At 38.0% G+C, this 26,235-nt stretch overlaps 1 protein-coding gene across 3 annotated transcripts; it reads left to right on the forward strand.

Annotated features, from left to right (window-relative positions):
* The first annotated feature begins 556 nt into the window (after positions 1-556).
* On the forward strand, positions 557-23,382 carry SLC35A3 (solute carrier family 35 member A3). 3 transcript variants are annotated; one of them, XM_040566299.1, is made up of 8 exons: positions 557-673; positions 10,347-10,555; positions 11,423-11,577; positions 11,677-11,799; positions 12,976-13,147; positions 16,417-16,535; positions 17,048-17,181; positions 19,487-23,382. In XM_040566299.1, exons 1-8 carry the CDS (start codon positions 558-560, stop codon positions 19,575-19,577), a joined length of 1,119 nt encoding a protein of 372 aa, XP_040422233.1. In that variant the 5' UTR covers position 557; the 3' UTR covers positions 19,578-23,382. The 3 variants fall into 3 exon arrangements, with proteins under 3 accessions (XP_040422233.1, XP_040422235.1, XP_040422234.1); XM_040566301.1 differs by lacking the exon at positions 557-673 and adding an exon at positions 7,785-8,330 and having other exon boundaries at positions 10,351-10,555; XM_040566300.1 differs by lacking the exon at positions 557-673 and adding an exon at positions 8,601-8,815 and having other exon boundaries at positions 10,351-10,555.
* The last annotated feature ends 2,853 nt before the right edge of the window (positions 23,383-26,235 follow it).

Here is a 26,235-nt window from a genome sequence, read left to right on the forward strand (position 1 = left end):
GATCATGGCAGTGGCAGTGGGTGGCAGTGGTGTGTCCATGGCGTTACTGCTGATACCACCTTGGCAACAGCTTTAAGCTGCATGATGTCTTCTTAAACATGCTTCTAGTTCAGTCTTGTTGAACGTATGCCTAGCATTAAAATTGTATTTATGTCTCCTACGGTTGCAACTACAACTCACGAAGTATATTTGTATTCACCTTCTGCCACGAGTATCCCTGGAGCCCGCATTTCACCCACTTTTGACCCTCGTGTCAGACAGCCCACGGGACGCGCCCTCCATTGCCACCTATCTGCGCGTTAACCTGAATCCCTGAAAGCCGTAATTGAAGCATAAAAGAGATGGAATGTGATCTTGACTATGGGTCGACAATTAAAATAACGCTCTTTTAATTTAAGGAGTCCACTGCGGTCTGCCGTTGCGCTGCTTCACTAAGCACACCGCGGCTTCCCTGCCACGCCGCCCCCCTCGCGGGGGGGAGGCCCCGGGGCCTCGGTGCCCTCACACAGCGGCGGCCCCGGAGGCCGGCGGGGCGGGAGGCGAGGCCCGGCACGGCTATGGAACGGAGCGGGCGGGGCCGCGGCTGCCGCCGGAGCCTTTGCGGGACGGGACCGCGGCGCCCGGAAACAGCGCGGGGCCGGGGCCAGGGCCGTGAGGGGCCAGCGGGGCGCCCCGCAGTGGGAGACGGGGCCCGGGCCGGGCCGGGCTTAGGGCCGAGGGGGGAGGCCTGAGGAGGCCTCCGCTGGGGGAGCGGGGGAGGTGTGGGGCTGGTGGGGGGGGTGGGAGCAGATCTGGAGGGAGGAATGGGGCCGGGAGGGGAACGGCGGCGCCGTGAGCGCGAGGGGAGGGCTGCGAGACGGGGCGGCCTGGGGAAGGGGAGGTGGGAGGCCGGGGGTTGAGGCAGCCGTGCCGTAGGGTGTTGCTGCCTCACCTGCCGGCCCTGGGGTGCCCTGTGGCAGGCGCTGGCCGTGCTAGATGCGCTGCTATGCGTGAGGTGATCCCAATGCACGGCTCGTAACCGTGTCAGGCACCGCCACTTCACGGCCAGGTGCTGAGGCGAGAGGGGGGGGGGGGGGCTCCGGCAGTGCAAAGCTGAAGTCAGAAAAAGAACACACAGAGGTACTGAGCGTAGTAAGATGTGTATTATGGAATAGATGGGAAGGTAGAAGATAAACATCAAGCGTACTGCAAGTTGTGTCATATCTTAGTGAATCCTATGAAATCTGTCCTAAATGAGAATGAGGGAGAGCTGGAAACCAGGGGAAAGACTTTTAAGGAATGATTTGGTAGAGAAGATTGAGACAGCTTTCTGCACGGGAAGCTGTATTATTTGAGACCTAAACAGGCCTCAATGATACACAAACAAAATTCTCTAAAATTGAGGTGAGCACCCATTGGGAAGATTTTCTGTTGTGGTGGCCTCTATGTAGAAGCATTGGGTTGAAGGCAAGCCTTGCTTTTCAGAGAACTTGAGTGCAGACTGACAAAATGGGTTGGGGAACAAGCATCAGTTGATGGACTGCTTCTCCCAAAATTTGTGGGGTGCCTTTGTCCGCGGGCACTGTGCATGACCCCTTTGTACTCACTGCACGTGGGTCCAGAGGGCCTGACCTATTCAGTTTCTTCTCAGCAAACTCCACAAAAAGCACTGCTGTGTAGACAGTCTGCTTGAGCAGACTCCAGCTCTGTGACTTTAGCTGCAGCAGGCTGTAGCTCTGTAACTCATGCTTTTCTTTTACCAAGGAGTAAGTGGCACCAAATTTTAGGGGCTGCAAAATGAGTTTGAAGCAGATGATAGCCGTAGAGAAACTGATTTACAATAACCCTTTCCTTTGGAAAACTGTAACTCATGCTTCCTTTGTCCATTATCTCTCCTTCTGGGAGATAAGAATCCATTGGTTTGGGATGCATGATGTTCTGGTATGTGGAAGCAGTGTGTGTAGTGAAAATGTAGGTCTGGGGAAAGACTGTGGTAGAAGTATAAATTTGATTTAATTAATGCAGTGTATTTAGAAGACGCTCTATATCCCTAACAATCCTACATTTCCTTATGCTGATTATGGTGCTTTTTGTAATAACACAAAAAGGCAGGGATCATCTGAACCAGGTACCTAGGGGAATGAAATCACTTGTCTGCTTAAAACAGTTCCAAATTTGGCACTGTTAAATCAGGGCAACACATTCTTGATCTCTGGGACAAGCTTGCTACATGTAGCTAGCTATTCCTCTTATATTATTCTTGAATCACTTGCCATCTGGGCTTATTCTTTATCAGTTACTTCAGTCCATGCCGTTTCGCATGCTGCTTCCGCAGGCTTAGTGCCTTCATTGGAGCTCAGGAGGTTGCACAGCTGGATTGCAGGGGAGGAGGGATTCTTAAGATGTGTACCTCTTAGGAACCAGCCTAAGAACATACTATGGTTAGGAGTTGGGATTTTCCCGTTTGAACCATTCACACTTTTGAATCCTGTTGTCTTATATTCAGACCCCTTCAGTACACTGCTTAGCTGTCTAAATTTATTGGTAATTACTAGCTTTCTGCAATAAGTGTCTACAGTTTTATTTTCACTGTAGTATCTTGCTTGTGTTACTGCACTCAAACTATATGGCCTTGTTGGAGGGTGGCTGCACCGCCTCAAGCACACAGACTTGGTTAGTAATTCATAAGTAGCATAACTGTGAGCTGCAGCTGAACCCCAGCTGTATTCAGTGTTCACTCTCTCAGCACCTTAAATCGAGCCACGTCATTGACTTGACACATCTGCAGGAGCTGCAGCGGGGCAGCACCTCAGTTCATTCCCAGCCTGACATTGCACTCACGTATGTTTGAGGAGGGATGGGAGTTTGAACTAGGACTGAGAACTGACTGCCTGCTTGCTCACAGAGTCTGAGTGTGACTACGAGTATCTTTCCATACTGTGACCTGTACAATGAATGCAGTGTGTGTACTGTTTGAAAAAAGAGAGAGGCAGGTTGTATCAAATTTCCATGCTGGCAGGCAGGCGTTGGCTTAATAACTTGAGTCAATATAAAACTATTGCACTACTGTGCACATATAAAAAGTCTTTTATCTCATAAGCAGTGCTGAAGGTAGATTTAGTTCAATGACAGCCTGCATTTTCTGAGCACTGAATATTTATACTCAATATGCAATTTCTTGAACACTCATCAAACCAAATTAAATTCTCATCAGTCAAAAAAAATCTTATCTTTGGGTTCTTAGCTTTGCTGTAAAGGATGAAGTTTTGGTTGGTTTTGGGTTTGTTGGTTTGCCGGGGTGTGGTGTTAAAGTGTATTTAGCCACACTGAAAATTTGTCTTACATTTGAGATTCACAATTCTCAACTTTTCTCTCTGATACGTAGATTAGAATGGTGACTTTTTTTCCCAAACAAAAAAGAATAAAAATCCTTTGTGTGGTCATTAGAAAGAAAAAAACAACAACAACGAAGTGTTACATTCTGCATAGTTTTCTGTGAATATGGAAGAAAACCTTACCTAAGTCCCAAGCAATCTGTAGCATTATCTGAAATTAGATATTAGTTAATATGTAATTGCATCCTCTTTATTAGACTTGGCAACGTCAGACATTCTGGTTGAATGATATGCCAGTGAATCACTGATACAGCTTTCCAGTATCCGTGGCAAAAGCCTAGGTTTATGGACCAAAGTTGAGAAGAAATCATTGGCTGGTCTTTAGCAATTGCATTTTAATGTGTAACTGGTCTGTCTATAATTACCTTTTAGCATCAGCATGATTTTTAGAAGGCCACATTTCAGGAGCTAGGTCCATCAGTGTTCTAGTGTGTTGTGCTTGATATCCTTCTCATGAAATATTGTTTGAAAGTGGTGATGCTTTTATTTTTTTTCACTAGTTAAGATTTTTTTTTTAATGTAAAAGGAGAAATTGAAAATATTAGTATAAGGAAACCTTCATTTGGAGAGAAAAAAAGAAAAAACATTGTTATTCACTTTTTGCTAGAAGAAAAAGGGAAAAACTCTGCTAGAGTATTTGCTCTTATAATACTTACAAGAAGAATACAAGCTTAAAGAAAAACAGTGCGCTTAATTTACATTATAAAGTATCCAGCAAGAAGAATGAGTAACAAACTGAAAAACAAACGAAGGAGCAAGGTAAGCTGACAATTATAGTTAGTTTATGTGAGGAAACAGAGGTGAAACCTGTATCCAGTATGAAGAAGATGGAAAACATTAATAGTGACGTTTTAAACATCAGAAGTACCAGCTTTGAAGTTATTAAAAATATTTACAACTTTATTATGGTTTTCAAAAAATTGACAGACATGTGAAAGATTTACATATTTGGGGCAGAATGGGGAAGAGATGCATTATTGAATGCTAGAAATCCAAATTTGGCAGTTAAATATTTGTATGCGTGTAAAATCCTGTTCAGAAACCAGTTTGGCAGCACTTATTAGATTCTGAAAAGTCTTCACTTCCTCAGTAGCATCTGGGATATTTATTTACATGTATAAACTATTTGTTGTATTAGGTATTGCTTTCAGGTGTAAAGAAGGCTATATTGAGTCCGATAGCTTCTAAACCAATGCTTTATGGAACAGAATCTCCCTCTAAGGAATGTAGCTGGGTTACAGAAAGTAGCATGTTATTTGCATGTTATCCAACCCAGGGAAGAGGTCAGTGCACATGGTAAAACAGAGAAGGAAGAGTTTTAGCAGGGGAAAAGAAAAAGAGGTTCTTCAGGTTCCCTGAGGTAGCTCTCACTCCGCCTCTCTATTGTGCTTTTCCTCTTTGTTGCCAGCTTGTTATATTTGTGTAGGAACAGCAGCAGTAGTGGGTTCACGTTCCTTCTGAGAAATGTGAGAACACAGTCCTGTTTGTTTAATCTGCTGTCTTGATTTCAAAGATTTTCACCCAGGAAGTGCATCCATACCTGTTCCGCCAGAATGAATTAGTGTACTTTACTGTTCACTTTCCTTTTTTTTCCCCTTCTGTAAGGCAGACTTAATCGGTGTTTATTTTCTGGCAGGTCCCAGACACAGAACCTATGTACTGGCACACAAAACTTAATAAACTTTTCCTTTTGCATTTGCTAAGAGTCTGGCAAATTCTGTCAGCTTTGTATTATAACTGTGTGACTGCCTTTTCTTTGGTTAAGCACTCTTAAACTCGTTAATAGTAAAACAGAATAAGAGCAAGCCACAGCAGTAACTTCCACTGTAAAAGACCTTCAGCAGTGAAAATGCTTCACAACTGGGCTGGGAGGAATGCAGTTCCTGTAGTGCTGTCACTGTGAAGATGGGAAACGTACAATTTTTAGTTTTTGTTTTGTTTTGTTTTTGTTTTTTTAACTTGCCTGTTTAGAAGATAGGGAAGAGTAGGTACAGTTGCCCTTAGAAGTTATTTTTATGACAAATCTTTTGATAAATTGGTAGAAAATAATGCGCACACACTACTTCTGTTGGCTGTGGGAAGGCCTCATTTCGCCGTTTTCTGTTAGTCTGTGTTTGCTCTTGACCCAGGGCATTATTCCGAGGCTGTCACCTAGGAAGGCCTTTCCTTTTTAATCCGCAAACTCCTTTGTGTGACTTTTGGATTGTGTTTACAGTGAGTTACTTGGCACCTGCCGCTCACTGACTAACACAGCCTATTGTGTCTCTTACCCAGTAGATAGCATACGGAATAATTGCGTGCATAACTTTTACTGTGGATTGCTACAGTCATTTCATGGAGGGCACATTATTATTTTAATTTGTGAATTTAACCTGTGATTTTGTTCTGTGACTTGCTGGAATTCATACTTAACTGCTTTCTTGTTGTTTTATCTGCTTCTCAGGATAGTGTTGTGTGTTTGGTTTATTTTGGATGCTGAATTCCTTTTTAATTTTTTTTTGTATAAACCCCTGAAGTTTCAGAAATGTAAGGAAAGTTAAATTTAATAAATTTAATTAAAAGTGAGCCTGCTGCAGTGACTGTTAAGAAAAGCTTTCTAGTAATTGAAACTGAATTAGTGAAATATATTGCAGAATACTAGTTAATTTAGGATAGTTTATAGTTGCAAAAGAAATGCATAGTCAAATGAAATTTGGATCATTTGAGCATGAATTGAAATCTTTTTTTAAATGATCAAATAATGAGAAAATGCAAGAGCTTAAAAATTCAATGAGTCTAAAACATGCTGATCAAATAAGATACTTTGTGTTAGACAAAGCTGAGTCTTAAGAGTTCTGTGCTTACATTATCTTCATTTCTTTGTATCATCATGGTGTGAAATTTAGGGAGCACCTGGACCCGTGTGATTGCCCCATGCTCTTTCATTCTTGCCTATGGTGTCAGACCAGGCTTGCGGAAGGGATCTCCTTATATGCAGTGTAACTCAAACTGCCCTTGGACAATGTCTCAAGATGGTCTCTTGTCTCTGAGTTTAATGAGGCATTTTATTTAAAATAGGTTAGTCATATTTCCTGCTAGAATTCTCTTTTTTAGTGGTTTAGGTGTCTGTAACTAAAGTAATTCTGTTAGATTTGGAGACCTCCTACAAACTCAAGAATAGAATAAACTCTTAAACAAACCCTTAATTTTGTGCAAGATTCTCTTGCTGTGGATATATAGCAGCTGAGAAGCTCAAAAGTTTATACAATCAGATCTTTAAGAGAGAAATTTTAAGGCTAAGAAAAGTCCTGTCATTTTCTTCTTGTTGCTCATGTAGTAAATTCTGATAATATTCGTGGGTTTTGTTCAAGAACGGAGAGAGGAAAATAAAATACACACTCTATGTTTACTGTCCATTAAGCCAAATTGATTGTGTTCTTTTTGACCTAATATATTACGTCTGTAAACAGTAGAGTTTACCAGTATTTCAGGAAGGAGAGTGTAAGAATGATATTAAAGTAAAATTTAAGATGTAAAATTTTAGCCTGTTGTGGAGAAGTTACTAAAGGAAATGAAAATCTGCAAGTCAGAAATTCATTCATTCTGTCTGAAAGAATATTATGAAGTGGAAATAGGTCATTTTACTCTTCTAAAAGTCAGCTTCCTTTTAACGGTTATTTTTCAGACTTCCCACAGTATGATATTTTATGAGCTGAAGGTCAATATTTCCGGTATAGTTGGGTTTTTTATCATTTTCTCATGCTGCAAAACCTTTTCCATGTCCTTCTCCCTTTTGTTTTTGAGGAGAACAGCTCCTCATGTAGCATCCCTGTACGTTTTATCCACCTGCGTACTGACATCCCCGGTAGATGAAATACCATCTTGGCTCCCTGCAGGTAGACTCTCATTACAGGTCTGCCCCTCACCTCTTGCCTACCTTCTGCGTCAGTGGCTCTTGCTGTTACTGTAGGGTGCGGCTACATGGTACGCTGAGTAAACTGTGCAGGAGCAGTTTATTGTATTGTATTTTTCTCTTTTACCTAGACTAATAAAAGAAAAAGATAATTAGCCTAATAAAGTCGCAGAGTTAATGTGACCACTGAACACCCAGTCTTTGAATTAGCACGTGTAAATCTGGTTCGTGAACAGATGCATGCTGCAGAGTACTGAGTAGCCTGTCCAAAGTCCGGTAAGAAATCAGCCTGGGAGGAACCCTGTACACAAGAAGCGGGTCAGGAACTTTGATTTCATTATTGATTTAAGACCTCAAGGTGCAGGCTATTACTGATGACAGTATTTAATTTCGTTTATGACTGCAGAGTCCATTGCAGTGGGGGTAGCAGGAACTCCTGGCTAGATGGGTGATTACACCTCTGGCAGTGATCTGTACATCTAAACCTCCGGTGAAACTGCAGTTGAAGACGGTTCAGCTATTTAAAGTTCAGTACTTGGCTCGTCTTCTGGATCCAGTCCCTAGTTTGCACCAAGTTTTAAGGACTGATATGCAAATGTTATAAAAGCAGGGAAGAGAGATGAGGATAGTTGATAAGACACTGTTTGCTCTGCTGAGGGTGCTTAGTTCGTTGGTATATGTAAGGATCAGAACTACGTAGTTCCTGCTCTGTGAACCAGTTAGTTTTAGTACGGCATGAAACTTGTTCTCTGCAAACCTGTCATGCTGACCACTGACAAGACAGCTTTTAATCTATTCAGCTATCAAACTGGACTCCTAAAGTGCATTTTTTATGAATTTGGGAAACCCTGAAACTGCTTTGGTGAATTATTGTGAAGAAATACATTCTGCTACTGGTGCTTTTTTGGACACGTTTGGCTTCACAAAGCAGCTTGGTGAATGGGACAAAGTGGAGTTGTGACTGCATTTCTGGAAGCAAGATTACATCGGTACTATTACTGCGGGAAAGTTCCCTTTGGATCATGATTACTAATCGGAATAATACTGTAGTTCAAGATGATGTGGTATGTGCTCCTTATGGATTTGCTGGTGGGCTTACTAAACTGCCCTGCTTGTTGGTAGGCTTTCATACTGAATGCTTTGATGCTTGCTCATAAACAAGGTATTGGTGATACATTTTTACACTGCATAGTATACTATAAGCTGCTTCGTAAATGGTTTTATTTCAGCAAGAAATGCATGTGAATGTTATTTTTTGTTATTGTGACCTATTTCATTTAAATTATTGAACTCCGAGAACTGAGAACATTTCTAAAATAATTTGTCACTTTACAGGCTCCCAGAATGCAGAAATTTTGGTCATAGTTCAGCAGAGATGTGTGTTCCCATTACCTATATTTTGTTCAGAAGCTTTTTGAAAACTGAAAACCAAACTGTTTTTAAAAAAAATACTTATCTGTAAGGTGTCTCTTAAATACTGATGCCATATAGACACTCAGCTGACTTTGTATACTTGACTGCAAAAAATCGTCTACAGCTTAGAGACAAGGTAAGGGCAAGTCAGAAATATTTGAATAACACAGCTCTACAGATCTCTGAAAAAATATCCGTGATAATCGTTGTGAAATGCATCTTTAGTTAGAGAAGTGCAGTCAGAGAGAAACCACTTCAGTTTCAGTTGCAAATATTTAGAGGTACCAGCACGTCGTTCTGCAGTGTGTACAAAACTAGATAGTTAAGAGTCAAAATTTGTGTAAAAAATGTTGTACTCTGTAAATGTAAAGCATATACAGGGGCAGCTTTGGCAAATGTATCCAATAAGTACTACACATCAGCTTTACACTTCTAAAAATCAGAACTGTATGCAATGTATTGACTTATTACTATTTTTCTTTTACTTGAAAATGTTCGTTAACTTTTAATTACTGGTTTGCTTTTATTTCGGCATTATAAAACACTGCTCTGTTTTTTGAATAAGTGGATAGTGAAGACTAACATTTAATTTTCCAAAGGGAAACATTTCTGTATATGTGGATCTTCTTCATACTTAACGTGTATAAAGAATATCAGAAAACAATATAACGTGCTGAATAGCGGTGGTGCATTTTTGAATTTCCTTGCAATATATCATGCTTCCAAAAGCAGAACTGCTTTCTGTTAGTTTCCTGCACTAAATTAGTGCTCAAATTGGTGGGAAAGGGCAAAGAAACAATGTCAGCTTTGTTGAAAGTTCATTCTAGGTATGAAGGGGATACAATTTTACTAGTGTAAGGTTTGTGGTACTGAATGCAGTATGAGAAAGTAGGTGCGATCACTTATATGCAACTCATTTTTTCTGAGCAGGATAATCAGCAGGACAGAACTAGGGTTTCCCCTGTTGCCCCACCATCCTATATATCTTCCTGTCCAACCCTGCATCCCCACAACTCTCCTGTTCTTTTGGCTTTGGGAACACCCCTTATTCTCACTTAAAGCAGGCCAGTCCTTACCCAGTCTTACACCGTCACAACATCACCTAGCAGGGCAGAAATTGCAGCCTGAAAAACTCTTCAGAGAGAGAGAGAGATCTCCTTCTTCCACCTCTCCGTTGTGGGGATAGCTCATTGCAGCAGGTGTACTGAGCATTCTGCAGTACCACAGTATGGGGTTTCTTATTTTATATTTTGAAGATATCTCTTTATATAGGTGAAGGCTCAGAAGGTCAGTGACTGGTTTAACTTCAGAGATTTCTTTTGTGAAACCAGGTATTGGAAAGTTAATTGTAAGTTAGGAGTCCTTATTTGACTATTTTTAACAGATAAGAAATATTCCACTGAATTCTTCTATTAACTGTTACGTTTAATATTCTAATATGCTTTCCCATTTCTAATCATGTATTTAAAAATATTTGTAAAGTGTTAATCTCCTTTCTCTCTTTAAATATCAGATTAGGTTCATTGTTTTCTTTTGCTGGCTGAGGTCTCTGGCTAACATTTTTAATATGCTGATTCCTAAGGGAAATGTCTGTTTGCAGTGTTACCTTTTAAGCCTGTTTTTATATATGTTTGGTTTTTTGTTTGTTTATTTGTTTTGGTTCTGTTTCAGGAAAAAAATAATCAAGAAATGTCTACCAATTTAAAGTACCTTTCCTTGAGCATCCTGGTTTTTCAGACTACAAGTCTAGTGTTGACCATGCGTTACTCTCGGACACTGAAAGAAGAAGGACCTCGTTACTTATCCTCTACTGCAGTAGTTCTTGCTGAACTTCTGAAGATTTTTACCTGTATTCTGTTGGTCTACAAAGACAGCAGTATGTGTTAAATTTTGCACCTAGTCATTTTTGTAATCAATATGCTGTATTGTAATAGCAACTGCAAGGCAGCCATGTGAGTATGGGCCCACAATAAAACATTTTCCTTCCCATTTAAGAAATATTCTTGGAAAGACTGTAGTCATACTTCACTTCTCAACGCATAATATATTGTACATTTGCTGAAGAGCATTCTCTTTAAATGTCTATGAATACTAAGGTATGCAGGAATAAATTTTCTACTAGCAGCTTGAAGCTTGTGTTTTTTCAGGCATTTTAGGAAATTCATAAATAGAAGTAGTAAAAAACATGAATGGTAATGTAGAAACGTATAGCAAACAAAATGACAGATGCTGGAAGAAGGAAGCAATTTCATTATTACAGAAAGGAGCACAGTCTTAAGCTCAAAAAAAAGTATATTTGCATTTACTATCATTCTTACGTTGTATATTTTATACTGCATTTATCCAATTCCTTGACATACATATTTGGTCGTCAGTAATTTAAAAACATCATTATGTATGCATAAATATTGCTGACTGTAGGCTCCTAAATGTGTACTGTTTAGCTGATGTTCTTTAATGTATCATCTTGAAATATATATATGATTATTAATAAGTTTTAATTTAACATAGTTTGAATAATTGTTCTCGTTCTGATAGTCTAGGCTACAGCAAGACACTTTGCAGGACGTTTTAAAAAGATGAGGCTTATGAGAACCAAACAAATATTATACAGTATTTTGAGTTCTTGATAGTGGTGATAGCTATAGAAAGGGGGCAATAATGTTGAGAACAGTACATTGCTCTCTCCTTTTTTTTTCCCCTCTCCATTTAGTTAATGTCTATTTCTGTGTTTCTTTGGTAGAGTGCAATTTACGGGCTCTGAACAGAGTGCTACATGATGAAATCCTTAATAAGCCCATGGAAACTCTTAAACTTGCAATTCCTTCAGGAATTTATACTCTTCAGAATAACTTGCTGTATGTAGCATTGTCAAACCTAGATGCAGCCACATACCAGGTATTGTACATTTGGATTGCTATGGAAGTTTAAAAAAAAAAAAAAAAAAAGGAAGAAAACATGAAATATGTGGTAATAACTGTTTCTGGGTTCTTTTAGGTTACGTATCAACTGAAAATTCTTACCACGGCACTCTTTTCTGTGTCCATGTTAAGCAAGAAATTGGGTGTATACCAGTGGCTGTCATTAGTAATTTTGATGACAGGAGTGGCATTTGTGCAGGTAAATAGTAGCAGGTGGTTTGTAATGTGCTTGTGTAATGTGTTTAATCAAGGAACATGAGTTTCTATCCTGATTATACAGCTTCCTGATTCTACCACCTCTGTGGCAGTAGCAGAGTACAGCCAGCAGCTGCAAATCACAATTGGCCGGGGCTAGAGGACACCAGAAACAATTCAAAGGCAAAAGATAGCAACCTTTTCATGTGTTCTGCTGTAGAATGTGACTGGGCCTCTGGAGCAGCCTTCAAATAACAGCATTACAAGTATTTATTAGCACACTTTTTCTGACATTAGCAATTTGGATTCACAGGCCTTACATGATAGCACAGTCCTGCTGCTCGCCTTATGATAGTTTCACCATGGTAAATTTACTCAAACCTTTTTGAGAGCAAAATTCATTCCAAATGATATAGCTACAGGGGTTTGTAGTTTTCAGGGGGTAGGATCTGGGTACAAGAGGCTATTCTAAGAATTTTTAGTGGATTTTAGCATATCCTAGAAATCTTTATCTTAAATCTTAAGGATTTTTTAAAAATTCTGAGGATTAAATGTTATGGAACTTTCAAATTTAATATTTAAAAATGAGAACAGAACATTCTGACAGTAATTAACAGTCTCTTCAATACATTGTTGTCCATGGCATTGCCGTTTATTCTGTTAGCTTTAGATATATTGTGAGGTTTAGTTTCACAAAGTTCAGCGTGTTTTAGCTCTCACACTGAAGAGTGATTTTGTATGACACACACAAAAGACAATTCATCACGTTTTAAAGACAGCTGTTAAAAGTGGTATTCTGATTTATACTTGTATGGAGAATAGGTAAGTAACTGGCATGTGGTAAAAGTTAGTGACTGTGAATAACCAGGACAGATCATGTTGGGATTCAGAAACAGTGCTGACAGTCCAGAAACATGTCAGATAAAATCCTGGCCTGTTTAAATTGATAGGTATTCTCCCAGCTGAGTCACAACTTTACTCGTTACAAATATGTAGAAAGAAAAATTATGATTTTGCAGTTCTTTAGAAGTATTTGTGATGCAAAATACAAAACCTTAAAAGCATGTGATTGTGTGCATTTAGTAACTATTATTATTGCTTAAGAAAAAAAATTTGCATGTAATAGATGCTCACGACTTTATTTTAACAATGACATTTGAATAACTGTTTTTGCATCCAGTGGCCTTCAGACTCTCAAGCAGCAGCTGCTAAGGAACATTCAGCAGGATCTCAGTTTGTAGGCCTGATGGCGGTTCTTATAGCATGCTTTTCTAGTGGATTTGCTGGAGTTTATTTTGAGAAAATTTTAAAGGAAACTAAGCAGTCTGTGTGGATCAGAAACATTCAGCTTGGTAAGTTTAATTTTAGTCTTCTGTTACAACAGGAATACTGTATTCTGAAGAATTAAGATAAATGTGCAAAAAATACAAAATATTGAGAACATTTTAGTATTCTGCTTAAATGTACTTTATAAATAAGAGTAGTTTAAACTCTGCTAGATAGAATTCTAGGAATTGCTTTCTGCTGTCAACCTAGTTCTTGATTTAACTTGATTATAGATTGTTTGTAAGTTTTTCCAGAATCTGTGAATTGAATTTGTATTTAAAATGTTCAAAAGAATGTTATCTTATGCAGGGTTTTGTATATCTTTTGTGTATTTTGCACTAATTAATCAGATAAATGTACATAGTATCCTTTTTTTTTCCATATTTTTTCTTTTTATTTGAGAGCATAGGAACATTAAAACTAAATATGTTCCTAAAACAATGCTTTGAGACCTATTTTAAAATTAACATTTTTTTCTCTTGTCTGGATAGGGAGTTTTTATAGCTTGGCACTTTTAATACAAAAAGAACTCATACATTCGTGAATAAAGTTGAGGTAATTTATTATGATTATTTCAGTACAAAGGTCAGTTCGTTTTAGTTGTCTGTGTAATCACCAAAGAAAGGTGTGTGCAAATGTTCATCCTAACTATTTGAACGCCTGTACCTATTAGTAAGGGAATACTTTCTATTTACAAAGTAGTTCTACGACTTCTAGACCATAGATATAAAAGGTGACAGAGTTGATCCATTTTCCTGAATGTGTTTTCCCTCACCTCAGAGCAATCTTCTCCAGTTTATGGGATGAGAAATACCACAATAGCAATATCTTTTTGTTCCTGTTTTTGCAATAGGAACACAACTGACTGATGGACTTGCCTTCTTCCTCTAATGGGATACCTCTGGTCCTCATCTGTAGGCAATAATTATTTTTGCATATTTAAGTAATTTTTTGGGGCAGAATTTGAACTTTACAACACTTAGTATAGACTTTTGATCAAATTCACGGTACGGTAGACTTAAGTCATGAGGATGTTTTGATCAGGTAGTGTACTGGACCTTGTAAAAGGTAATGAAGTACCATAAAAACAAGAGATGGTGTGTTGTGTTTTTTAATTAGCCAGTCGCTAATATTTGTTAACATTTATTGAAATTGTATGCATTAAAGCTAAGGTTCCTTGACCAGGGATATACCAGGAAAAGTTATGTTATGGAATTTATGGATGCAGAGAAGGATGAGTGGCTGGGGCTTGGTCCAGGGTCTGAGGTAGGGTTTTGGTGTTGTGGCTGGAGTTGTAATGTAAAATCTGCTGGCACAGACAGCTGAAAGTAGAACCAGAGGGAGCGTACTTGTGCTGGGAGATGCACTGCTTTCCCGTGGCTTCATGCTGTTGTGACCGTTTCCCTTCCCAATCATAGCCAGTAACCATGATTAACCACATGTGAACAGAGCTTTTTGTTCTCCCCTCGTGTTACAGTCCTGCATACTTGTTTGACAGGTAGTTTGAATGGCTTTGAATTTGGAACAGGTAAGAAGCAAAAACATGAGTATTGCTTCTTGTTTCTTTCACAGATTGGCTGAAAACCCAAATAACTTTGTAGACAGGCTGTTGACTGTTTGAACTGATTATTATTACTCTGAATTTCCATAGCACTATGGTATGCCACAGTGCAGATATCAGATACAAATTCCACTTAAACACTTATAATTATTGAAAAAATCAATAATCCCTTAAAAAAAACTCTTCAGATTTTTCTACAGTGTATGAATGTATGTATGACAGCAAATGACTTTACTAGTTTGATAGTAAGCCTGGTCATACATCGAATGTTTCAGTAACTGTTGCATGAAAACAATGAGATCAGAACAGATTGCATCTTAACATAAACAGTTTAAGGTAATGAATAACTGGGACTGTGATATATGAAGACATAAATGTTTGTAAGAGTAGTGAGAATCAGATCACCTGAGTTATTTTTTTTAATTTGCTTCAGTACAAAATTCAGTAGAATGTTTCTTGTTACATTTGTTTTTCAGTTCAGAAATGAAATTAATTTTGTCGTATTTCATAAAGGATTTCCTGATACAGCTTTTAGAAAATATTTAAAACATTAAATCATAATTTCAGAAATACTTTAGTGTATCCTTTCTGCAAGTGCAAGATAGTTACCCACTTCAGACGTTATGTCATTCACAAACAAGTCAGTCATAAGCAACAGCTTTGAAACAGAGCTTTACTTAAAATACAAAGAACAAAAAACATACATCCAACCTGATTTTCTTTTTCATATCTGTAGAGACTTATTAGAACTGTAGGAAAAAATGAAAAAAATATTGGAATATTTTTTGAAAAATTGTTCTCATTCAGTTTCTAACACATGCTAGTATCTTAACTGGGATGTATGAATAGTTGGTTTCTTGTTTCTCTATTTTAGCAGCTCAACGAGAAAAGAAAAATAATTGGTTTAATATGAATCAAATCTGAATTACTAAGTATGTCTACAAAAAAAAAAGTATTTCATGTCAAATGGAAGGTTTTACTTCACTCAAAACAAGGCCCTTCTTTTCAGATGCAAGAAAAAGCAATGAAAATAGCAGTCAGCTTTTCACAGAAATTGAGTGGAGTAAGTGATTCCCCTTTCCTGCTCAGGACTAGAGCCTAGATCAGTCATGGAGGAGATGCTTTCATCACTTCATTCCTGAGGGGATTACAGAAAGTTTCCTGTCTGATAGCAGAACACTATAATCACCAAATTAGAAACTTTAAAATCTCACCTCAGTTTCTTCCTTTGATGTTGTCAGTGCTAGTAAACATTCATTGTGTTTGAGGCTGCTAGCTCAGACAAGGGTCTTGGAAGTGGGGTGCTTTCAAAACTGAACTGATCAGTCCCTCTTTTGCTATCCCAGTGGCCATCTCCTCCTCTGAAAGGCTTCCCTGGTTTTCCTTCCTGAAGTGTGACTTCAGCCTTCAGTCATGACAAGTTTCAGAAAAACTGAAATTGTGCTTAAGTGATTTTTTTTACATGCCATAAACAAAAATCACCTTATTTCAGTAGAAAGTAATGGAAGATATGTATATAAGAATGTCACAATGGACACAAGGAAAACTTGTTATAAGTGTGGAAAATAGCTTTTTAAAAGGGATGATCTATCTGAACACTGATTGCATTTGAATGTGGTGATGCTGGAAGTGCAAGTCCTATTTTAAAATCAGATATATGTGAGCAGACCTTGAACAAGTAACCTGTTTGCATGTTTTTCGCCTGAAGTTTTTAAATCAATCTTGTACTTTCAGGATTTTTTGGTAGCATATTTGGACTGATGGGTGTATACATTTATGATGGAGAACAGCTGTCAAAAAATGGATTTTTTCAAGGATATAATAAACTTACTTGGATAGTTGTTGTTCTACAGGTGAGATATCCTCTATCATGCTTTGTGAGTTGGGGACTTACTTTTTTGTAAATGACTGGGGAAATGAGTGTAATTGAAGCTACTGAGAATTCTATAGTTAAGTCTGATATAGCACTATTAGAATAAACCTCTAAATAAAAACCTGGAGAATTCAGAGCAGGTATATGATTAACTATTGTGCAACATGAAAGCATGTAAGCATTTTTTCTTTTGCAATGCTTAAAAAAAGAAAGAAAATGTATGCCCTTTCTCCTTTGGCTAAAAAATACAAGTGTAAAGTACAAGAATTTTTTCTACTGATTTAATAATGGTAATATGATAAACAACTTCTTTATTGGGAATTGAAGAACACCACTACTTATCTTCAACAGTGCATATACATAACATAAAATAAATGTTTCTAGACATAGACAAAAGCTTTTCTTGAAGTAAGAGTATGTTGTTAAAATAGATGCTCCCAGTGGAATTACCACGTTGCAAATCCAAACTTCATTTTCAAACTTATTTTTCAGGCACTTGGAGGCCTGGTGATTGCTGCTGTTATAAAATATGCAGACAACATTTTAAAGGGATTTGCAACTTCTCTCTCTATTATACTGTCAACATTGATCTCCTATTTCTGGCTTCAGGATTTTGTTCCTACAAGGTAAGAATTATTTTCCATGTGTACAGAAAAAAAACAATAGTTGAAAACTTAATGCTTACCAGATATAACTACAAGATAAATAACTAAGCCAGCCTTTATAAAATATTTAGATTCAACTCCCACAGAAAAAATTAGTTTCATAACATAACTGACAAATTTTGCAGTATAATTGGGAAGATCAAATTTTCTATAAGATAGAGCACCCTACAGGTCGCAAATCATTGAATCTCAAATTTCATCTTTTGACAAAACATCCTCTTTCTTCCAGGCTCTATGTTTTAGTTCACTATTCTTTTCTTTCTACCCTCCACCCATTCTCCCTGTTTGTTCAGCTCATTCCTCATTAGATTTGATGTTTGCCTTGCTCTGCGTTTAGCTCTGCTCCTTGAACCAGTCTCCCCCTTGTGGCTGTTCTGAATAAGGCTGAGACAAGGGGATTACTCTCGTTCACTAGTTAGCTTCTAAAGGCCGATAGCTTAGACAAGTCACCTCATTGCAAGGTGACTTATGGCTGGAACAACAACAATGATAATATTATTTTTATACTGCTCTTCATCCAATCTCAAAAATTGTCTTTAAAAGAAGTCTCTGAAAGAGATTATTGCAGTCATTCACACGTGGAAATTACATTGTAGTGATTAGTTGCTCTTGGACTCCTCTGGACTCGCTCTAACAAGTCCACCTCTTTCTTGTGCTTAGGGCCCCAAACCTGGATGCAGTAATCCAGGTAGGGCCTCACAAGGGCAGAGCAGGGTAGAGGGGCACAATCACCTCCCTCCCCTGCTGGCCACTCCTCTCTTGACGCAGCCCAGGATCCAGTTGGCTTTCTGGGCTAAAAGTGAGCACTCCTGGCTCATGTCGAGCCTTTCGTCCGCCAGAATCCCCAAGTCTCTGTCTGCAGGACTGCTCTCAATGAGTTCTTCTCCCAGTCTGTGGTCCTGTCTGGGGATTGCCCCAACCCAGGTGCCTTGCACCTTGCACTTGGACTTGTTGAACCTCATTCAGTTCACGTGGGCCCACTTCTCCAGCCTGTCCAGATCAATGTACATAATAGGACCATCGGTCATAATGGACCTATATTTCTCACATATAACACACATTCCTAGTTTTAAAATATTTCTGATATAAATAAAACTTTATTTTTTAATCTAAAAGTAGTATTTGCAATACTAGCAAGAGTTTATTTAAAGAAAGCAGAACAACGATTGGGACTTAAAAATGGAACACATCAGACTTAATTTATAAGTAGTCCACTATTAAATGTTTAGAGGTTTAAGACATTCTGTGTGTTCAAATAGAAATTAATAAGTAACTTACTAGCCTCTGCAAACATGGTGAAAATGGAAACAGTGGTAAATAATTAAATGAGGTAGAGCCAACTAGCAGCATGTAGAACTTGAATGCATCTAGTTTAATCGAACTTCCTCTTCAGTATGTTCTTATGCCAACAGAATTTATTTGAACTGAAACTCCCTAATTGTTTTTCTCACTTCAGCAAACATTTTTGATTGGGATAGTAGATGTAAAGTGCTTACGTGCTTAAATCTGCCACAACGGATCATGTCCTGAAATACGATAATCCTTCAGAGAATTCAGTTTGCCTGTCATGTGACACAATTTTTTTTTTAGTGTTCGGCACGGAAAATCAGATTGTCAACATTAGCATGTTGTTATTACAAGGTTCTTTTCTAAAACGTGTACTTGTAGCTATCAAAACAGCTTGAAAGGCCCATACATCACAATACAAAAGATGTCTTTATTATCTTTCCTTTACATAAATATTTATGCATCTGCCAAAACTTAGTTTACGCTGATTTGCAACTGGTTCTTGGGCAGCAGTAATTAGTTTTGACACAAGCTTTGGACTTCAAAGCTAACATAACTCCAACAGCGTGATGTATGTCAGATGCTAAAAATGGCTGGGTAGCTACAGAAGATGCAATTCTTTAGCTTCTTCTTGCATTTTGCATAGAGCCTTAGTCAAAATGAAAAAAAAAAAATCAAAGTTCAGTCTGATTACCTTTGACAGTTATTCCATGAAGCTATCTTTAACTTTCAAAATATTGTAAGTATAATGATATATTATTACTTTGCTTGTCTGTGGATGCAGTTTTTTTATTTCAACTTCTTCCTGCGTTTTTCTCTAAGAAATATATGGAAATGTTGTTTGTTATAAATTGAATGAATAAAATTTATGCTTTCTTTGTTCCCAAAGGAAAAATGTCCCTTGATTGTATTACATAAATAAAATTGTCTTAACTAAAACTGGCTAACATTTTTTTTCTTCTATTCCTATTCTATTCAGTGTCTTTTTCTTCGGAGCCATCCTTGTAATAGCAGCTACTTTCCTGTACGGTTATGATCCAAAACCTGCAGGAAATCCCATTAAGGCATAGCGGACTTCCTCATCAGCCTGCTTCTCAAGATCACGCACTGGGGGCCTTGCTAGCAATGGCACGTGGAAGGTGTCATTGTGCACTGCAAGGAGAGGATTACTACCCTGAATCTAGTGAAGAAATGCTTATTGAATAGTTTTGAAGAACCGGAAGGGTTAAAGACGGATCATGATACTGTCTGTAACTGGTGAAAAAAATGGCAGGGGAAAGCCCAGTGCAATGTACTAATAAAAACTTGAAAGGAACAAAAAGTTTCCAAGAAACTGCAATTAGGAATGTTTACAGCTTTGACCTGGGATTGCATCAAAAGAATTTACTGTATTGACTGCTGCAGAAATACGTCCTATGCACTCTTTGAAATAGCACATGACAGCATTGTCAGATTATTTGTTTTTGCAATTTGACTATATTTAATCTTAGTAAATGTTTTTAACTGTCTATTTACATGAAATCAACTGAATGCACATCATAGTTCTAAAGTGATGATTCTAATTAGGTATTCCTTATTAAAACTATGAAAATTGAAGTATGATTGAAAGACATTTTCACAATATCAAATATTTTTATATTTTTAGAAGGCTGATTTAGTAACAGAAATATATGTTCTGTTGTTTCTATAAAGCTGTTGTAAGAATGTTAACACTCTCACCTAAGTACACAAAGGGAGAAATTGAGAATGAAAACTGAAAATCTGTGTTGATACTCCGGCCGTCATCAGGATAGCTTGCAGTGTTCCAACAGATGCAGTAAGTCTGCGAACACAGAACAGTAACACACAGTGCAGTAATCTGGCACTATGAGTTGGCTTACAATGGAGTGCTTGCTCAGATGTAATGTTCATTATTTTTATTGATTATAAATCAGCTTGTTGGTAGAACCTTTAAAGTAGGTGGGTTTTTTTTTGTTTTTGTTTTGTTTTGTTTTGTTTTTGCTTTACATATCCCCTGCAGATTATTTTTTTTACCTGCAATTTTAAAACCCATAATAAACATTTTATATTCATTATTGTAATCTGTAACAGCTCCATCTGGAGCCATTATGGTATATCATCTGTATACTGTACTGTATTTTATTAGAGAGGTGTTTTTTTTTTTAAACAAGTGTTGTTTACTCATGAACTCTCTGAGGCTGTTTCAGTACATTTGTATGTAATGGTTTAATTAGAGATTTTTTTAATTGTTATTATTTTGTTCTAGACGTCCTTGAGCTAACAGACCAAAATGGGTTCTGTGGAGCTTTTCAGTGTAGTAGTGGAATTACTTTAATAGGGAACAGAATGAAAAATTTACGAATTGTGCAATAGGTAAATATGAAAGCATGCTGTTCTTTTGTTTTAAACCAAAAAAGATCATAAAGAAACATATACAGTTAGACTGTTATGAACACTTTGCTTGTTGAAGTATTTGCATATAGCCAACTGAGACAGAAACACACACAATGCCAGAACTAGTTAAATAAAAAAAAAAAAAAAAGGCTTAAAAATCATGTTTTCAGGAGACCTGTTCACAGTGGATATTAATGTAGGGTGGCTTCCCGTGTGTTACACATGTAAATGTATGTCTTACGCAAAAGCATATCAGTAGTCCCTTAGCTGAATGGCAAGTGTTAAAGGTGTTATGGTTTTGTGTTTTTTTTCCTCTGCGCACTTATTCACTTATTTCATGTGCTAATGATTATATCGTGAATTGAGAGGTGTTTCAAAATGTTTACCAAAGTACCTCAGCCTCTTTTCCCCAACAGTGTAAATGGTGCATTGCCAAGAGAGGATTCTATAAGAGCACTGAGATTTTTAATTAAGTATTGTAAATGGAAAAGAAAGAATTCCACTAGATGTCAGCCAAGTAAAAATATTGCTTTCTCTTGTTGTCAATGACATGCATTATCAATTTTTTGTCTGTAACATCAGACCAAGAAAGTAATGTCAGTGTTATGCCAAGGGCATGCTAAGCTTTCCAAACTGTGAATCAATCCCTAGCATGCCATAATTGCAGGAGCTATGTTATTTGGTAGTCAAAATTATCTGATATTACCCTAAATTGGCATCCTACTTTACTATTAAACCTTTCACCTCTAACACTCAGTCTGGCAAAATCAAAAATTACATTTAGTCACTTCACCACTGAAACACAACATGAGGTAGGATGTTGTGTCAAGTAGTGGCTCACAGCATTACTTAGTGTTGAATGGGATGTACACGTGACTCTGAAATGATTTGATGAGTGTTGGTAGTAATATCTGAATTGGAATTTGGCCTACACAACAGTAGTTTTAATTTCACAAAGCATGAATCACAGTAGTTCAGGTGATGTAATTGGTTACTTTGTGGAGGAATTTCTCCAGAAAATAGGAGCAGATTGAGAACACTTTAAAACCAGTTGTACAGGGCGGGACCAAACAGGCCCAATGATCACTGCATTGCTGGAGTTCTGTTAAATACAACCCAGTTTTAATATTTTTGTCTTTAAGCTTCAGTTTATAGGAAAGAATGGGAATAGTGAAAAAAAAAGAATGTGCTTTGCTTTTGAATAGGATCTCATAGCTTTGGAAAACAATATACCTATTGTGTTAAGGAACGGTAACTCCTGTCTTTGGATCAGTGACTGTCGTGTTTTCAATTTACAGTCCCATTAAATTTTCTAGTAGAGGGACAGATCTCTTTATACACGTGTCGCTGTAAAGGAGATATGAATTTGCATTTTTAGCTGCCTTTCCTTAGCCACTTACATCATCTGAGGGACCTCCAGGCTGAAAAGCATTACTCTAGAGAGAGGAAAGGCAATGTGCCCTTCTTGTGAAGGGAAAGGATTTGAGGAGGATTTACTGATTTCTGTTACTTCTGCAATCTGAAAGCATATGTGCATTTTCCCATTGGGATACTTCTGGATCTGAGGGGGAAAAAATAAATTTAATTCAATCACTGATTAACTAACCAAAGAAGCATAGCAAACACAGAGCACTGGGACACAGGGAATAGCATGCTTTGAGTGTGCCCTAAAAGCGGTCTGTAGGAGTCTAACTTTCCAAAAATAAACTTGTCTTTCTGAATTATAGTTCAGACTTTAAGACAATGGATTTGTTAGCTTAGTTGTATATTTAGGAGGCTAATCTATACTCAGCAGAATTTTATTTAAATATTTATGAAATTATAGCTAGATATTTATTTGCAATAACTTGAATTATGTGATTTTTTTGAAGGCTTACATAATAAGAGTACTAGTATTTATTGAATACTTGGGTATTCAGTAGTTTTATTTGAGAATCTCTGGGATACATGATAAATGGTCAAATACCAGTAAGCTATTAGAACTGTCTCCAAAGCAAAATAAATCAGCAATTCAGTGGTGAAAAATCCTAAATCTAATAAAGTAAGGTGAACTTTTCTTTAAATATTGTATTTTCATGTTAACCGCAAGTGCCCAATTATCTTTTTTCTCAAAGAATTCTGATAATTTTATAGTTCTATTAAAGTTCTTTGTTTTAGACAAACTGTAACAAAACTTCCATTTTTGTTTGCTTTAATAATAGAGGATAGATTAATGTACTAGTTCTTGCTTGTACAAGATAATACCTGTTTTTACTATAACTTTTTAAGAAAATAGTTTTACTTTTTTTTTCCTCAAAGAAATTACTTTATTTTGGGAGCATATGCTTACATTTCACTTATTCATAAGGTCCTTTAACAGATTTTTGAGAGTACCTAACCATTTTGTGTTCCTAACTTAATTTTATGGCTGTAAATTCAAGAGACTGTAATGGATTTTGTCAAATTATTTTAAAAGTGATAAACGAACCTTTGCATTTCTTATGTTTTTTGTTGTCTGTAACTTTCATCTGTTTCTATATTTCCTTATCAGCCATGCATGTTCTGTTGTACAAAAGCAATCATCATTTGCCAAATTTGAAGCTGTTGCTCATTTTCCTCCTGTTGACAGTGTTTCTTGCTGGATATTGTAAGTGAGGAAGATTATTGTTTTTCTTCTCTTAAATCCATGTTTTTGTAAGATTTTTTAAAAGTTGATGTTTTGTGTGTGTGTATTAGAAAGGCAATGTTTATCTGTAGTGTGGTGTTATACCATATACGTGGTAGTGTATCATTACCTATGGTATTCTTATAAGAAAGTCCAAGAAATGTGCCCTTAATTTGTTATCATTGTTTTGTTCATTTTTAATGCTGATTTTTTTCTCCCACAGGAGGTCATTCGAGAACTAAAGTTCTACTCTTTCCAGGTGAGCTCATTATACATTTCTAGAATGAGAATATTTTTAGTGGTTAAAATGCAGGGGAAAATGCAACAAAATAAGTGGGATTAATTAGATGACAATTTCTGCTCCAGTTACTGTGAATCCAAATTTCCTATTCAGTTGAATTAATAATTTTGTATCTAGGTATCTAATTTCATGTAAGGAAAGTAGTGATCCATCTTTTTAACAAGAGCTTTTTGGGAAGTAGGGTATTGTATGATGTGCAGTGTAAAATACTGTAATCCATAGTAAAGAGTTTTGCCACAGGTTAGCAGGAGACAGACCGTGATTCAGTAGCTTGTGTGGTGTTTTGTTGGTGTGTTGTTTTTTTTTTTTAATAGTTTTGATAGCAGTGGAAAGTACTATACAATACATTGTCTAGAATACAGCACAGTCTATTGACTGCTACAATTTAGAAGCTGAGGGTTTTTTATAGGTACAATTTACAATAGAGCAAAGACCTGAACAGAGTTCACAAAGGCATTGCTATGGAAGGTGAATAACGTATTTCCCTGTGCCTTCCAGAGATCTATATAATAAAATCATTTCACCAGCTATGCACCAATAATTTTCAGGACTCCTATTCTGTCAGTTCTTTTTATCAATTACACTCTGAATTTGGTGGAATCAGTATGATTTATACTGCATTTTTTAGGCCATTAGGTAACAGAAAGGAACTACTCATCAACTGACCAAAAGAGCATAGTTAGAACAGAGCATCGGGGGATGCTGTAATTTGGGTTTGGCCTAAAAGCAAGGAGTCTTTACTGAAACTATTAAAACCATTACTGGTGCTTCAAAATCAAGGTTTTCCCTTGGGAATGTAAGTGCTTTGTCCATTTTCATTCCAATTCAAAAAAGATGTAAAATCTTCAGCTAATGGTTAGCGTTATGCATTAGCTTTGTACTGGAGATTGAGCAGTACAGGTGTTTGGATGTAACAGACAAAACTTTTGTTTCTCTTCTTCAGGAAACTAAATGTTTGTCAGGAATTTGTCGCACTTAAGTAATGGTAGAGTGGATTGTGTCAGGACTTATGTAGGTAAGTGGAGTTTGCAATTTGAAGATATGTAGCTGGCTGAAATTCATGACAGCAAAAGCAAGTCGTTTATCTAGACTTTATTCTAAATTTATGAATTCGTACTTGAGCCATTTGTTCCACCTACATAAGCAAACTTGTTATTTCTCTTAAGATGCATTTATTTTTGGATAATGACATTGATAACAAAGGTTGGTCTAACATAAATGTACGGGTGGAAAAACAGCTGTTTAATCAGCCTAGTCACAGAATGTCATCGCTAATATATAGCTGTGGTAACCTTTTAGCCTGAGTTCCTTACACATCATATATACGTATGTGACTTTCCCACCAAAATGTGACAGCACTCTCTCCAAGGAGTGGACTTGAAACCGTGCCAAAATTTAGGTCCCCCTTCCTTTTCAAATAAAGGAGTGAGTAACCGTGGAACATGGGATTTTTTCCACAGAATTGTCACATATTTGACATAATTTCATTAAGACTTGTAACAAATGACTGGTAATAGCAAGCATCCATTTTTCCCTGTGGGTAGCCCAGTAAATCCAGGCTCTGTATCATGAGCTAGTCTGCTGGCCTTTGTCGTGTTGTGAGACCAGACTAAATCCACTGACTGGGACTATGCCTCACAAAATTCCAAGATCCTTAAAAGCTGCATTATAATGAGACATGGGTGTGCTTGGGCTAAGGCTAATGGGTTATCTTAAGCCCACATGAGCTTAAGTGAGGAGTGGTTTGCACCCTTAGTTAACATAACACTGTGCTGTAGCTGAGCTAGAGCACGGGTCTGTGCGTTAGGGTGTAGGTTCAGCATAGCAGCCCCTGTTTGTATGGACAGGGAACATGGTTTTGAGAGAAACAGGGATGTTGTAGGAGCTGGGGTGACAGGAATATGTAGGAAGTGGGACGGAGATGGAGGCCTGAGGACAGTCATAAAGGAGCACAGAAAAAAGACTGGTATTGTGTGGGTATGGGCATGGAGAGCTGTGCCTGGCAGTGGATGTAACAGCGCTTGGTGCGCACAGACATCAGCACCGAGGGGTTTACAAGCCGCGCACACCTAACAGCAGTGCGTTCCTCGGCTTTCTCCGCTGGCAGGCGCGATGCCCTGGGGAGGCCGGTCCCTGCCGGCCAGCTGCCTGCAGACAGCGGTGAATCGGAGCCCGGGGCGGCCAGCCGCTCCGAGGGCACTCGGCCTCCCCCGAGTCGAGCGGAGACCCCGAGGGGGGGAGCCCCGCGCCGCCGGCCGGGGCCGAGAGGCGCCCGCACCTGCCGAGGGGACGGGGACGGGGACGGGCACAGGGACAGGTCCCGGCCCCTGAGGCGGGCGGGCACTGCCGGCCGGGCGGTGCGGCGCGGCCACGTGACCGGCGGGAGGCC

Source organism: Cygnus olor, chromosome 8 (genome assembly GCF_009769625.2).
Source record: "Cygnus olor isolate bCygOlo1 chromosome 8, bCygOlo1.pri.v2, whole genome shotgun sequence".
Classification (NCBI taxonomy): Eukaryota; Metazoa; Chordata; class Aves; order Anseriformes; family Anatidae; genus Cygnus; species Cygnus olor.

What these genes read in the sequence shown, in the direction of transcription:
- SLC35A3 (XM_040566299.1), top strand. Translation starts at nt 558, where the DNA reads ATGGAACGGAGCGGGCGGGGCCGCGGCTGCCGCCGGAGCCTTTGCGGG. An exon ending in TAGATGCAGCCACATACCAG is followed by an intron (nt 11,578 to 11,676) that starts GTATTGTACATT and finishes GGGTTCTTTTAG; the next exon opens with GTTACGTATCAACTGAAAAT. An exon ending in GATCAGAAACATTCAGCTTG is followed by an intron (nt 13,148 to 16,416) that starts GTAAGTTTAATT and finishes TTGTACTTTCAG; the next exon opens with GATTTTTTGGTAGCATATTT.